Source organism: Triturus cristatus, chromosome 7 (genome assembly GCF_964204655.1).
Source record: "Triturus cristatus chromosome 7, aTriCri1.1, whole genome shotgun sequence".
Classification (NCBI taxonomy): domain Eukaryota; kingdom Metazoa; phylum Chordata; class Amphibia; order Caudata; family Salamandridae; genus Triturus; species Triturus cristatus.
The window spans coordinates 1,300,844,231-1,300,860,358 of NC_140590.1; the positions used below are offsets into that span (position 1 = coordinate 1,300,844,231).

General features: G+C 44.7%; 1 protein-coding gene across 2 annotated transcripts in view; it reads left to right on the forward strand.

Annotated features, from left to right (window-relative positions):
• The window catches only part of PRODH2 (proline dehydrogenase 2), a 918,268-nt gene that overhangs the window by 722,908 nt on the left and 179,232 nt on the right, over positions 1-16,128 (forward strand). For both annotated transcript variants that reach the window (XM_085618909.1, XM_085618908.1), the window contains exon 7: positions 4,767-4,933. In XM_085618909.1, the coding sequence (XP_085475035.1) occupies positions 4,767-4,933 (167 nt within the window). The remainder of the gene's footprint in view (positions 1-4,766; positions 4,934-16,128) is intronic.

A 16,128-nucleotide genomic window follows, 5' to 3' on the forward strand; every position in this document is an offset into this window, starting at 1 on the left:
CCTTCATGAAAAAGTTGGGATCAAAACCACTGGAGCCAATTAAAAAGATCTACTCTGCTAAAGCTATTGCATCAGCTACATATGGAGCAAGGATATGGGTTAAATTTAAAGTTGATGTATTATAACGGAAAGAAGATGCCTTTAAAAAAAAATTATTATCCCTCCCGAAAGACTGCTCTAATTACACTATGCATTAAGAGTTGAACGTCCCATTTATTTCAGATTTAATATTTATTGCCCCGGTGCTACTCTGGCACTCAATCCGGAGGAGAGACACAGTGGGACTGACTCAAAATATTATCAGGGGCTGTTTAACCCTCGAGCAGGCGCACAAGGTACCATGGCTCCAATATGTAAAGGATACCTTATTGTGAGAAGTTGGCCTGGTATATGCTGTCCACTAATTAAAGTGGGCTCCTTGCACTAGTCCAAACAACCCTTATGATGATTTAAGAGGTCAAAGATAACCTTAGAAAGCTACCCAAGTGCTAGCTGTGGAGAGCAGCCTTCTGGCTTAGTCTTGAAGGAATGTTAAGCAGCTTATTTTACTAGAATACAACCTTATAGTATTGGTTAAATGAAAGGAGAACCACACAGTAGTTATAAAAATATGTATTTATTAATATAACACTATCTAGTATGACACAGTATCTTCTACATGGAGATAATCACAAAGCACACAATACGTAAGCAAAGAAATTAAAGTAAATAGCACTAGTACACAGTGGGCCCCAGGGGGGGAACCAAACCATATACTAAAATAGTGGTATAAGAACCACGACTCGAGTAAAGACAGTGTTGAGAGGTTGAAGAATCACTGGGATCCCAGGGAACCACCCAAGATGGGTAAGTAGGGACCCCAAGGAGGACGGGTGCAGTGTGGGAACACGACCGTGTGTTCCGTACAATTCTATGGGAAAGTCACGGTTGAAGTTTTAGAGTTTAAAGTCCCTTCCCAGTGAACTTCGAAGAAACCCTGTGGAAGATAGGAGGTTGGAAAGCCACCCCACCCGTGGATACCGAGGCACCCAAGTTACCTATCCCAGGGAAACCGGGTGTATCTGAAGTGGCGTCAGAAACCGCAGTTGAACCCCATGGAGGACTTCGAAGATGGAAAGGAGAACAGTGTCAGTTGGAATCCATAGGTGGATTCTTGTCAAAGAGTACCTGAAAGCAGAGGGGACAGATTCTGGGTCACTCAGGAGTAACCAGGGGCTCAGTAGACGAATGCCCACTGATGTCGGGTGCTTCAGGTGCGTTGATAGAGTTCTTGACTCTGCAGCTATGGGAACCAGGAGGCATTGAGGATGGCCAGGAGCCAGATACAAGCTTTTTCACAAAGGATGTTGAGTACTGAGGAGTCGGTGTCCGGTTGGAGCACCAACAAGCCTTGGCAACAGCAACCCACACAGAAGGTCAAGAATGTGTACGGTTTTGACCAGCAAGGTCCAGGAGATTCACCACAACAAGGGGAGTCAGGGCAGGCCAGGAGCAATCAGGGGAGCCCATGAAAAGCAAAATTGACCCTCAAATGGACTCACAGGCCGGAGGCACAGGAGTCGCGAGAGGACCTTGAGCGATTCCACAAAAAGCAGCACACGGAGCACTCGATGCAAGGAGACCAGAGTTCCTTGTAGGAAATGGTGCCAGAGGTTGGTATATGTACTTGCAATGTATGCGGTGCACAGGGGTTCAGGTATTGCAGCCCCCACGAGGGTTTCGACCTCAAACTTGGTGAGAGGACAGCTCAGACCTTGAGGGACGTAGAAACCCACCTCTTGTGTTGCTGAAGTCTTCTGAGTCCAGAGGGGCTCAGGGTCAGCAGAGCGCACAGCAGTGTTGCGGTGCCTGCGAATGCAGGGGAATGACCCCTTCACTCTTCGGTTGTCCTTGATGCTCCACAGGTCCTGCACAGATCCTGTATGGTGCAAGGGCACAGACGATGCTTCAGACTAAGAGGGAGATGAAGTCAGGCCCAAACGAAGTCCAGCGAAGTCCAGAGTGTCCAGACGGTCGAAGTTCAGTGGTTTATGGTTTAGAATCTTGTCCACGTCGAATCTAAGGTCCTACAGCCAGGTAAGCCCTTTTGTACCCACGGGAGAGGGTTAGACAGATTCAGGGGACCCTCCCAGGGGAAGGTCTGGACAGTGGGGAGGTTACTCCCATGTCCTTTGTCCAGTTTCGCACCAGAATGGGAGCCAACGGTTCCCAGGACTGGTTTGAACTGGAATATGCACAGGGACACCAAATCTTCCCCTCATGCAGACTTTCGGTCACTTGCAAGCGAACTCACCCAGCCCAAATACACTAAATCCTGTCTGGGAGGTGGTCACACCTCCCTGTGATAGGATGCCTGCTGTTCTGCCTTCCCCTGCTTGAGCTTGGCTCAGCAGCAGGAGGGCAGAAATGTGTCTCTGGTCAACAGCAACCATTTTGTGCTGTCCGGGACTAGAAGGCTGGTACCGGGAACACCAGGGACCCCACAAAGCTCGCTTCTGAGGGGGGAATCATACCTCCCACACCAGTTACCAGTGTGGGGGGTATGATCCCAACATGTTTGATACCAAACACAATAGGGTTTATCTCAGCCGTTTTAGAGTTGTCATCACGCGGTTGCGTAATGCCACTCTATGTGTCATAAATAGCTGCCAAACTGACAACCCGGGAGAATGGAAACCGTAGGCTGCAGGGTTGTCCTTCTCATGCAGTGGCACCCTCTCACTTAGAGACAAGCACCCTGTCCTCAGGATTGTAAAGGCATGTTAGAGGGGTGACTTGTAGGTTTTAAGTGCAGTGACCCTTAGATATAGTAAACCTATATCTTTAGTAAGTGGATCATGCACCAACTTACACAGGCTGCAATGACCGGCCTGTAGTTCCATTTTGCATGGCCTCTCATGGGTGGCATATACATGCTTCAGCCCATGGGAGGCCTGTGGGGTACCTATGTCCTGGGTACATGGGTACCATATACAAGGGACTGACAAGGGTACCTCAGTATCCAATCTAGAGTGTACCTAAGGACATGGCATAACAGTTTAAGGAGAAAGCAGATAGACTGGGGTCCTGATTAGCAGGATCCCAGTCAGACTAGTCAAAAACAGTATTACATTCAGCAAAAAGTGAGAGTAACCATAAGAAGCAGATTCCACTTTCCTACACTTGTCAACACTGGGCTTTGAATCTATTTAATGATCCACTTAACTGTTTGAATACCCCAAAAGCTGAAATGAAATCCTGCTCTAAAGTGCATAGGGCACATTACTGTAAACAAACCATTGTAGCGTTATATCTGGGCCTTTCCCCTACCCTTGGAGAAGCTAACTCGTACCTGGTCTCTGTGACAAATATCTGTCACCGATATGTATTGGTGTGATTCAGATTAAATCTCATCCCTTGCCTGCTGGGCTTTCCTGCTGTGACTTATTCAATTAATGAATTGCCAGCCTGTCCCTGTGATGGCACTTCCCCTCAATCTAATCTTCATTTGATATTTTTCTGTAAATTCTATTTCTATGAACGGAAAAAGTATATCCGATCCTTGTTCCTGAAATATAAGTTTGTACAATGTCGCCCAGCCATGTTTTTTCTCCAAACGCTCCCTGATCCTAATGTAAATTTTTCTCTTGCATCCTATTTATGTATGGTTTTATCACATAGGAGATTGATCAGATTATAATTTGCACTTTAAATGATTGTGGTACTGTCTTGCACTTTATATCATATACTGGATAAATTAAGCTTGTTTTTAATGGAGTATTTCTTTTTAGCCTCAGCTTTCTAGATGGTTTTATCTGCATTCATCTGGTTATAGCAAATAGTAGATTGATTGGCTTATTATCTGCACTTCAACTTGCTTTGGTACTGTTTTGCACATTGTATTATATATTGGATGAATACAGAATATTTTAATATAGTGTTTTAGCCAAAAACTTAAAGATGGTTTCTATCTGTGTTTGTCTATTCAAATCTGTTGGAATGTAACAAATCACTGAATATGTATTTTATGATCTATTGTACTTGTATGATCTTGTTGTCTAAGGTTGAAAAAAGTTAATTAAAGTAAAGTAAAGTAAAAGTGTCAGCAGTGCCCTCTGATTCTACTGACCCTGGTACTCTGAATCCCCCCTATTCTGAATCCGATGCTGCATTTTTCAGAGTGGGAATGCCTCTTTTCTTTTTTCCCAGCTCTTGAAATTGAAAATAGCAGTGTAGGTACCCAATACCAGAGTACTGTTTGCCCCTGAGAAATCCCGGTACCCTCCACTTAAAAGTATCGCACCTCTGCTGAGAAGGGGCGGTACTCAATCTCTCAAAATAAAGAAGTGCAGGCACTCACTACCTGACAGTACCGTCTCAATTAAAGCACTGTTTTTTCCCACTGATATGTTTGTGTACCTTCCACTTGCAGTTGTGCTGGGTTGGGGGCTGGCAGCTTTTTTGCCTGTGAAACACCGAGGATTGCAGGGGCTCCAGCGGACGTTCTTCATCCGCCCGCGGCGGGCACAGCTGTTGTCTGCTTTAGGCTCCTATTAACTTTGTGTGGCTTGGTGCAGCTGGGCTAATATTACAAGGCTTGATGCCTGTAAAAAACTGTTTACAGGTGACTTAGTGAAGGTGTTTTCTTTTTATACCCGAATTCTGTCAAAACATGTTTGTGATAAGGAAAGTAAGACACCGCTTAAGATGTGGGTTTGTTGTTTTTCATGCCATACTACCCCTACTATTACCCCATTTCCATTTGTGGTTTCTTCCCTATGACACAGGACTCTTTCAATTTGTTGACTAATGACCTGGGACTGGCCCAGTGCCTTGGCATCTGTTTTGGGGTGAAGCTGGTCCGAGGTGCGTACATGGACAAAGAACGAAAGTTGGCCAAGGAGAGGAGTTGTCCAGACCCCATCAATCCAGACTGGGAGGCCACTAACAGCAGGTAAGGAGAGAGCTAAAGTGACATAATTCCGCACTGAGAAATGTGATAGTCCTGCGTGTGTGTCAGTGAGTGACATGCACGGTTCGTGAAATACAGGATGCAAACTGATTGTCCTCTTCCTGAATAGACACCAGGCAAGTTTCACTAGTTCTACTCCATATCCAAAATGCACACGTTTATTGTTCACTGTTGAGACAATAATGTCGCCTAGATGGTATACAGGTATCTACCTTTCTCAAGATCTTTTTCTGTGTCAGAAAGAAATGTCGACTACTGCTGCAGGTAAGTGTGGTGGGACCAGGTGAGGGGGTTTTCGAGCGACGTCTACGAGGGAAAATTAATTATTTATTTATTTTTCCCTCATCGTAGTCTCTCGAAATCCCCCCTCACCTGGCCCCACATCTCTTACCTGCAGCGGCCACAGCTGAGTATGGCGCTAGTTGGAGGATGGATACAGCTTTCCCAATACTGTGAAAGTGTATTGCTTGCATTCCTGAAGCCAGAGGATGTAGATACAGACATTGAGATGAGGGAGGATGGAAACAGGGTTACCCTTTGAAATTGTGAATAACTTTTAGTGATGGATTGTTCATTTAGCATATTCTTTTGTTAAAGTTGGGGAAGTTTCTAAGCAGGGTCTGCCCTGAAGACTGAAAACAACCAGGTGCATGGGTACCATACTTCATTGTGCACACGTTTTGGATAGTCCTACATGGAACCACCATTGTCACTAACGGCTGTGAGAGCCATCACCTTCTAAAAAAGCTGAGTCTGCACTACAGCCAGGAAAATACATTTCAAAGGAACTACCTCAAACAAGTTCGAGAACAGTAAACAGTGTCTGAAAAATAGGTATATAACTGGACCCAAATCACCCACTTTGTTCCTGTTCAAAGTTCTTCTGGACCAAAGAAGTTAGTGCTCCACGTTTGCTTGAAGACCAGTGCTGCTGTCTGGATGACATCCAGTTTTGGAGAGGTGAGAGGAGATCAACTGGAGTCTGCACAACTTGCTTGAGAATCTGTGGGTCTTCCTAGTACACAGATGTCTGCCTACTCAGAAAGTAAAGGAGAGTACCTGGCTCTGCAGAACTAGAGACTGTCCTGGTGTAGAAGCCCAGATGTGTGGAACAACAAAAAGATGCTGACTGTAGGTGGGAGCATCGATGGGACAAACCTGTGTCATAAGGGCTCCTCTAGACTCTCAGATTGTGGACAGCATAGTGAAACTTGCATCCTTGCCTTATGTTGCCTAAACCCTACTTGAGGGGAGGTGACCATAGACATTGGTTGACACTGTTGAATGGGCAGAAGTGAACCATAGAGGGGGTAGTGCTTCATTTAGAACCCTGTCAGTGAGATTGTTTAATCTTGTAGTCTTACTTCTATCTAATTGTGTAGAAGTCCATACTGCTGTAATAGTAGACACACTTTCTTTTATTAAAAAGACAAGCACTGGGCTGAGCAATGATTTACTGTGTCAGTTGTTTTACTATTGAGTTCGGAGTCTCTCTTCCCCACACAATCTCCTGAGAAGCTTTTGACAGCTTGCCCTTGCTACCCTGAAAGTTAAATGTGGAAAGAATCTACTTGGGCCACTTCGCAGAGCCATACTAGAATGAGACACAGTACACCACTGCAAACAAACCCGTCATACGATTGTCTGTGGCCCAGTAGGCCCTGTTTGCCCTGTGGCTCCCCCACATGGAGTCTGCTGACATTCATTGTTACTCATGGGACAATTTCTTGAGTTCTCTCACAATTCTGAGCTTTATTCAGCACAATACAACTGGATTAAGTCTGGTGAACTAAGAAACTAGGGGACAGATTTATCAAAATGTCACGCAATGTAGCAAAGAACAGCACCTTGCTGTGCTACATGGCAGGGAGAGGGCAAGAATGTGCCATATCTAACATTCTATTCAACATTCCTGTCTTCTTCTTGTGCACTATGTGCTGCCTAGCTCCAACGCAGGTGCCGTGCAAGGGTGCCCGCATTGCAGGTAAGATTGTTTTTGTGCATGAAGGGACCTGTTCCTGCACTAAAACATTCCTTGGAGGCTTTCCCCTATCCCTATGTGTGCTGAAGAGTGCAGCATACATTGAAAGAGGAAATAACTAGGAAAATAAACACATTTCTCCTCATTACGCCATGTAGCATTTTCACGCATCAACCAGTCTACCACTTATTGTAAATATAGGAATGCGTCACAATCCATGGGTGGATGCGTGGGAACACCCATGCTCCACCCATGAAACACCTCCTTGAGGCATAGTAATGCAGGCAGCAACATGCGGTATCTTGCATTGCTCCAGATTTACCAAGTCACAAAGGGCCATGCAATGTGGCCATGCGTGGCTTCGTAAATATTGTTCTAGGCTTAGCGTCGGCCTGCGTCCTCTTGCCTGATATATATATATATATATATATATATATATATATATATATATATATATATATGACCAAGGCGGCTTCCGCCGAAATGCGTTGGGTTTGTGTTGGCTTGATGCTTTAAATAAATTCCTTTAAGCTCTTTGAAACCATGCATATTCATTGGAAGGAGTGCATCCGTACTTGGATGTGCGGTGAGCAGTTATAGGAGAACAGGGTGTCCTCGGACCCTGAGGTGCACCGCCGCTATATATTCACAGAAAAAAACATAGTTTTCTGGGGTGTTATAGTTAGCTGGCTATTTCACTTGTACAAAACCATAGAAATTCCTCTGTTATAGTTAGTCCTGCTAACTATAACTCGCGCGCCCGCAATGCACTGCTGATGATGTCACATATTGCATCATTCATGACATGGTCAGTGACATCACTGATGACATCCTCCAGTGAATGTGGTTTAGTTTGAAATGTAAACATGTATTATATATATACCAATCTGTATTGAAGATTGAGTGGATATATAACTGTCTGGATGGAGGATTTAGTAGCTGTCTTACTGTCTGTTTAAGTGAGTAATTAAAAGTGTCTCACTTAATACATGGATTAGTAACTAAACTATGTGAATGTGTGCATCACTGTCTCGGTTGTTGTATAACATGCTGCATCAGTTGGTCACTAACTACATGAGTGTGTATATTAGTTATGATTAGTTGGGTGAGTATTTGTATGGGACACTGAGTTTGTGTGTGGTTGGATGGGGTGTGTGTAACTCTATGTATAGATGTGTGAATGGTTGATTGACTAGGTGTATAGGTTTAAGAGTGCATGTGGAAACAGTTGTTTGGGTGACTGAGTGTATTTATTTGTGTGTTGGTGAGCGAATATATGTTTTAGATGCACATCTTCAACAAAGTAAAAAAATAAAAGGCATTGTATGTGAGAGTTGGTGTATATAAATAAGTATGTGTAAGAGTAACTATATGAATGAGTGTATAATTGTAATGGTGATTTTTCAACATATTAACTGTGAGTTACTATGTGTTTGAATAAATTAGGTGTTGTTGGATAATTGTGTAAGTGAGTAAATGTAAGTGTGATTAATTTTTTTCATGAGTGAGTAGGATGACTGCATAACCGACTAAGATGACTGCTGTTGTGTCAATGTCTATATATGTGTATAAGTGCATTTGATAGTGTTCTATTAATTAGTGACTGGATATATAAATGATTCTTTTGTTGAATGGGGAGTTGTGTGTGTAGACTTAGGAATCAGTGAGTGGGTATCTAGTAACTGGTATTGGTGTGTCAATGGTTTCAAATATGGTACTCAGTATTTTACAGTGAGTGAGGAAAGGTTATACTAGTGTATAATGAGGTGTATCAGATTTTCACGTGAATGATGTCATCAGTGATGTCATTTGAGATGTCATCTGAGATGTCATCAGTGATGTCCCTGACCATGTCATGAACGATGCAATATGTGACATCATCAGCAGTGCATTGCGGGCGCGCGAGTTATAGTTAGCAGAACTAACAATAAGGGAGAAATTTCTATGGTTTTGTACGAGTGAAATGGCCAGCTAACTATAACACCCCTGAAACCTATGGTTTTTTCTGTGAATTTCTTAGGTTTTTTAAATGCTCATTTCTAACTATAACGTCTCTGAAACCTATGGTTTTTTTCAGTGAATTTCAAAGGTTTTTTTAAATGCTAATTTTTAAGTGTGATAGTAGTTATACCTATTTTTTTGTACTGATTTTCTACAGTTTTGTAACTGTTTATTTATCAATATTTTATTCATTAAATAACATTATATATTTTTCTGAAAAATGCTCAAAATTTATTTATTTTTAAATTCAAACTGAAATATTGATTAATTTTTTTTGTTTTCATTTTTTATTTTAATATATTTATATTATTTTCTTTTTAAAAAAATTCCAATTTTTTTTCGGAGTCGCACACTCAAAGCGTACACAACACGGTGGGTGCACGGATTCTACCCACCATTTTAGAAAAGTCGTGAAGGATCCGCGTACGGTGTGCGACGGCTGCGTGTTTTTCAGTTACATCATATACATTTAATATTATGTGATGTGCGCGATTGGTATGCGACCAGTCCGCGACTCCTGCTCCCGTGCATTTGCGACACATGCGCATTACGGTACGAGATGCTTGTGCGGTGGCGGGTCCCGCGTGCCGTCATAACCGTGCTGGGGCGCGCTGGGTGCGCGACTCCCGCAAAAAAATGGTATGTTCCAAAATGATATGTATGTGTCTTTAATATACATATTAGGGCAAGAGATTATCTAAGATATTCATAAAAATAATATATTTGTACTTATAATAAACTTATATTATGTTTAAATATATTTTTGCGAAGTCGGGTGCGTGCATCGTGAGCGCAGAGAACCAGGTCAGCAGAGCTGCTGTAGAGCCAGAGAAACCAGGTCTGTAGAGCCAGAGAACCAGGTCAGCAGAGCTGCTCTAGAGCCTAAGAAGCAGGTCAGCAGAGCTGCTCTAGAGCCAGAGGCCCAGGTCAGCAGAGCTGCTCTAGAGCCAGAGACCCAGGTCAGCAGAGCTGCTCTAGAGGCCGAGAACCACGTCAGCAGAGCTGCTGTAGAGCCACAGAAACCAGGTCAGCAGAGCTGCTTTAGAGGGAGAGAACCAGGTCAGCAGCTGCTTTAGAGCCATAGAAGCAAAGCTAAAAAGCCACCTAATTACAAACAGAATTGCTTTAACTTAAATGAGGGCGAGACCTATTGCATTTTCAATGCTTGTTTACTTTGGTTCCATCAAGAAGGCATTCAGATGTGTCACACATTTGCCATAAATTCTGAATGTTAGCACTCTAGTGCTCATTAGATCACTGTAGTAAAGCTACTTCCCACCAGGGAAGTCTGCTGCTGGTATTCAAAGTTCATGTTTCAGTCTGCATGTCAGAATTTTTTAATGAGGATTTAAGAAGTCAAAATGTGCCCTAATTTTTCTTTCTGCAGCACTAATCATAATTTCTATGGCAAATTAAATGTTTAAAGTGTTACCACTCTATTCCAATCAAGATGGCTTCAGGTGTGCCATACTTTTGTCATAAGTAAGACTGTTAGCGCTCTAGTTGTTCTATAGAACACTCTGGGACATTATGTCATTGGGCTATACGTGGGCTACATCTGGGTGATATTTGTGCTACATTTGGGCTCTTTTGTCTCTGTTGGCCATCTTGGGAGACTTATTTGTTATGAAGTTTCCTAATTTCCTCATTTACTACAGTCTCCTCAGTAGGAAATACTTTCAGTTTTTTACTTTGATTCCATCAAGAAGGCATTCAGATGTGTCACACATTTGCCATAAATTCAGAATGTTAGCACTCTAGTTAGTCATTATATCACTGTAGTAAAGCTACTGCTCACCGGGGAAGTCTGCTGCTGGTATTGAAAGTGCATGTTTCAGTCTGCATGTCTGAATTTTTTAATGAAATAGAAGAGGATTTGAGAAGTCACTCAAAATGTACCCTAATTTTTCTTTCTGCAGCACTAATCATACTTTCTATGGCAAGATGAACCCCCTCATTTTGTTGCTTTTTAAATTAAATGTTTTAGGAGTTACTACTTTATTCTAATCAAGATGGGTTCAGGTGTGCCATACGTTTGTCAGAAGTAGGACTGTTAGCGCTCTAGTTGTTCTTTAGAACACTCTGGGAAGCTGCAGTAGAACACAAAGGAATCAACTGACAGTCTCTGCCCTTGTTGGATGTACATGTTTTACTGAGAATGTCAGACTTCATTCTCACATGATTGAGAAAGATAATGTGAATTTACTGAAAATATGCTCTTAGTTTAGCTTATAGATCCCCTTCCAAACCTCTGTGGGAAAAGCATGAGAAAATAGTTTTCTCTGAAACATGATTCATGATATCCCAGCAGAAGGCTTTTTCACATGATAAAATCACCTTAGAACACACCACAATTCCTAAAATGAGTATGGTACCATCAACAAATGATTTATAATGTAACTAAAGTCTTAAAACCTTCTATTAACTGCAATGCTTTTTAATGAGGTGCTATCATGTAAATTGGTCCCAAGATGGCTGCCAACACTTCTTGGATTAAGTGCTGACAGACAATCAGATCTCACGATGAGATGTGTGGTTAGGCTCCGCCCAGATATATCTATGATTTTACTGTTGATTTTCTCAGCAACTACTGAATGGATTTACACCATTTATCCAAAAGGCATGAGTGTGAACCAAGGGCTACATCTTTGCCACATTTCGTGTAATTCCGTTTAGCAGTTCGGGCTGCAGCTGCGATTAACGATTCCTATGGAAAATTGCATGGGACCCCCTTTTTTCTCGGCCCCCGCTTGACGAATCACCCTGAGACGTTCAGGCTAGGAGCGGATCGGGGTGCCCCAACAGTTTTGAAAATTTCACGAAGATTCGTCAACCGGCGCCAAAGTTATTCCAAATAGAATGTTGCTGATTTCCTATGGATAATAGGTCCTAACTATAACTACCTACTGGCGACTGCCAGTAGGTAAAATATATATATATATATATATATATATATATATATATATATATATATATATATATTTATATATATATATATATATATATACATATATATATATATATTTATTATCTACTGGCGGTCGCCAGTAGATAGTTATAGTTAGGATCGTGTTTCCATAGGAAATCTGAAAATTCTATTATGAATAACTTTTGCGCCGGTTGACGAATCCTCGCGAAAGTTTCAAAACTAATGGGGCGCTCCGTTCAGCTCCTACCCTGAAAGTCTCGGGGTGATTCGTCAAGTAGGGGCCGAGAAAAAAGGGGGGTCCCAAAACGCGTTTTCCCCATGCATTTTCCCATAGGAGCTTTTGACACAGCTACAGCCCGAACGGCTGAACAGAATTACTTGAAATTTGGCAGAGAGGTAGCCATAAGGTCAAGGAAGTGCCTTTTGCAGGTCTGGTGTAAATCTGTTCAGTATTTCCTGAGAAAATAGCATTTAAAAGCATATCAATATCTATAAGCGCGCAGGGTGCGCGCACCGTGCGCGCACCGTGCGAGCACCCTAACGTGCGCGAGCGTAATTCTGATTGGTGGTTACATGTTAGTCAACGTTCGAATCGGTCGAAATCAGAAAGTGTCGGCCGCCATTTTGTTTGTTTTCAGTGCGAGAGTGAAAAAGGAAGGTGGCGAACGTGAAAAGGGGGCAGGGTAGAGAGTTCCTGACCCCCTAGCCTTTGTCAGGGGGTCCCTGAAGGACACGTTATAGTTAGGAATTAGCATTTAAAAAACCTTGCAAATTGACTTAAAAAACCATAGGTTTCACACATGTTATAGTTAGGTGGATATTTCACTCGTAAAAAACCAATGAAATTCCCCTGTTATAGTTAGTTCAGATAACTATAACTCGCGCGGCCACCCCAAGTCCCGGGGATCGCCACCCCCCAGGGCTTTAATTAGATATGCAGGGTAGGCCTGGCGGGCTCCCCGAAGCCCCGGGGCCCACCTCCGGGGCTTTGAAAATAGAGGGAGCGCTTGATGGCCCTGGGGACCGCCACCCCCCAGGGACGGCTCCTCCAATGTCCCCGGGGTGTGCGTCCCCGGGACATTGCCATTTGCTATGACAGGGCGGGATCATGGTTTGCTTCGTTGAAGCCAGAGGAGGAAAACCTCCTCTTGCTTCCATAAAGGAAAGGAGAATTGCTTTTGGGCAAGGGAAGCTGCATGTTAGCAAAAGCAATGCCGGTTTCCGCAGGAGTCTGGGAGCCGTCACGACACCCCCCACAAACAAATGTGATAGCAACCTTCCGAAATCTGGAATGTAACAAATCGGCTGATGTCGCACAATTATAAGAATCAAGAAGCATGTGAGGTTGGACAAAAGAGAATGACGGTCATCTATGGATTTACATATAAAACATTTTTTATTTACACAAAGCAACAAAATAAAAGTAGGTAGAGCCATGGCGTGTCATCCCTTGACAATCTGAATCACAGCCTGCAAGACAAAAAGTAAGATAAGATTGTGTGTTATGCGCCCATCAAAGGAGAGAGAGAGAGAAAGAGAAAGAGAGAAGAGAGAAAAAGTGAGAAAGAGAGAGAAAGAGTAGAGAGAGCGAAAGAGAGAAAGAGTGTGAGAGAGAAAAAGAGAGAAAGAGTGAGAGAGACAGGAAGAGAGAGAGAAAGAGTGTGAGAGAGAGAAAGGAAGAGATGGAGAGGCTGAGTGAGTTCCGACACTGCAGACAAAACCCTCACAGCTCACCTTTCCGCCACCGGTGTGTCTCCAACCACGTGCTGGGACATACTGCAGCCCTCAAGCTCACTCATCTGAAACATAGTATAGAATCAGTAATGGCAGAGTACATACGATTGCACACGCCTTCATCGCTGTCCCACCCCTGTGCACCCAGGCTGCTGCACACCATCCACTCCCGCCGCGCAGAGGTGCCTGCCCGCCCCTGCGCACCCAGGCTGCTAAACCCTATCCACTCCTGCCGCCCAGAGGTGCCTGCCTGCCCCTACGCACCAAGGCTCCTGCACACCATCCACTCCCACCGCCCAGAGGTGTCTGCCCGCCCCTGAGCACCCAGGCTGCTGCACACCATCCACTTCCACTGCCCAGAGGTGACTGCCCGCCCCTGCGCACGCAGACATCAATGCTCACCTTTCCACCACCGGTGTGTCTCCAACCACGTGCCGGGACATATTGCAGCCCTCAAGCTCACTCATCTGAAACATAGTATAGAATCAGTAATGGCAGAGTACATACAACTGCACACGCCTTTATCGCTGTCCCACCCCTGCACACACAGGCTGCTGCACACCATCCACTCCCACCGCCCAAAGGTGTCTGCCCGTCCCTGCTCACCCATGCCTCACTGCTCACCTACCGCCACTTGCGTGTGGAAAAGAGGGCCCACCACGTGCCGCTGCAAGCCCCAAGTCCGCGGCCCCCGGACAGGGCACCCTCCACATCATGCAGCCCCGCTCCGCAGGCCACCAGGCATCACATTTGGTGCTGCATCTTGATTTTGCCATGGCAGAGGATATACCAGTGCACCTGTCATCATCGCAGGTTGCACATCCGCTCAGCCCTTGCGGTGCCACTAACTCTGTGACCAGCAAGACCACGCCACGTGGCGGTAGGCCCCCGCTGTCTGATGGCTCAGGCCTACACTGAAGTCCAGCCGGGCACACAAAAGCTGAGCTGTCCAGACTGCCGGGACGGGGCATCATCGCAGGCTACACACCCGCTCAGCACTTATGGTGCTCCTACCTTAGTGCACCAAAAGTCTCTGTCCCGTGGCAGTGTGCCTGTGCTGGCCGCAGTGCATCCGGTGCCACCAAGTCTGAAATGGAAATGGTGTGGAGCACGTGCGCCCGGTCCTTTTTATTGTCAGGGTCACGTGTCCTGCAACGCCTGTGCTTGATAGGTGCGGTGTGAGTGTAAACCAGTCGTGAGGGAGTGGCTGTGGCATACTGATAACTAGACCTGTGATCAGCAGATCACTACAATGAAAACGTGGGCCATGTAGCGTTGTCGTCCCTCCCTGTAAGCGTAAGTGGAGTGGTCTGGCCTGGCTTATGCCAGTCCTGCGTGAAGCTGTAAATAATGACTCCAGAGCTCTGGGCGTGGTTCCGTCCTGGGCTCTATGAGGGATCAACTGATGCTGGTGTCCCTGTTGTAGTGCTGCCGCCACCCGGGCCGCAAGCGCAAATGTGTCACCCTGTGACCCAAGTCCCATAAAATGGCCAACATGGAAGGTAGGGGGAATCACTGACCCTACATTCATCCATACTTCCACACATAAAAGACCGTGGACATGACACATCTGTGTGGATATAAATGTTTATTGCACATTCAGTGCAGTGTTGCAGCTGTAGCAATACAGTGCCATGCAAAGCCCAAATTTCAGTTTTTGGCACATGGAGGGCAGCCAAGTAGAGGCAAGCTCGTGCTCGGGGGTTAGGCTCCACCAACATATGTACTTATCCAATCACTCTGCAAATTCCCAAGCAATTATAAATTCACTATACACTCTCCTTGCAGTACTCTAATGATCCAATCTATACACATGTACTTATACAATGACCCAGACAAAGTTACATAACCGAAGTCTTCCCCACTGCCAGAGGTAACATGGTTGCATGCGCTGTCCACAGCACAATGTAATGTGGTAGGGTCCAGGGGCATCATGCATACATAATGAACATACAGACACTGTTAGATAGATAGTGGAACTGGGTACAGGCACGCTCGCCCCCTTTTTATTACCATGGTCACATGTCCAGTGATGTCTGTGCTGGATGTGTGTGGGGTGAGTGTAAGCCAGCCCTCAGGGAATGGTTGGTGCTGGCAACAAGTACAATAGTAATCATCGGATCACACACAGAGATTCAATCATAAAGGGTCCATGACTTGTGCTGCGCTAAGGTTGGGGCACTAGATGTGAAATAACACACAAAATATTCTATCGTAAAGGTTCCATGACTTTTGGTGCACTGAGGTAGGGGCACCGGATCTGAAATCCTACACAAAGGATTCTATCATAAAGGGTCCATGAGTTGTGGTGCACTGAGGTAGGGGCATCAGAAGCATTCAGCGTGTGCGCAGCCTGCAATGATGCGTAGTGCGGGCGGGCCGCACTGGGAGCAATGTCTCTTGACTACTGGACTGCATCATCTGCAATCGTGACTCGGTCTGAATTGTGAGCCCTGCTGTCCGCAGTGCAGATGGAAGGCAGTAGTCAGCGGAAACAACGAGGAATGTTTTTTGTCACTTCCTCTTGACAAA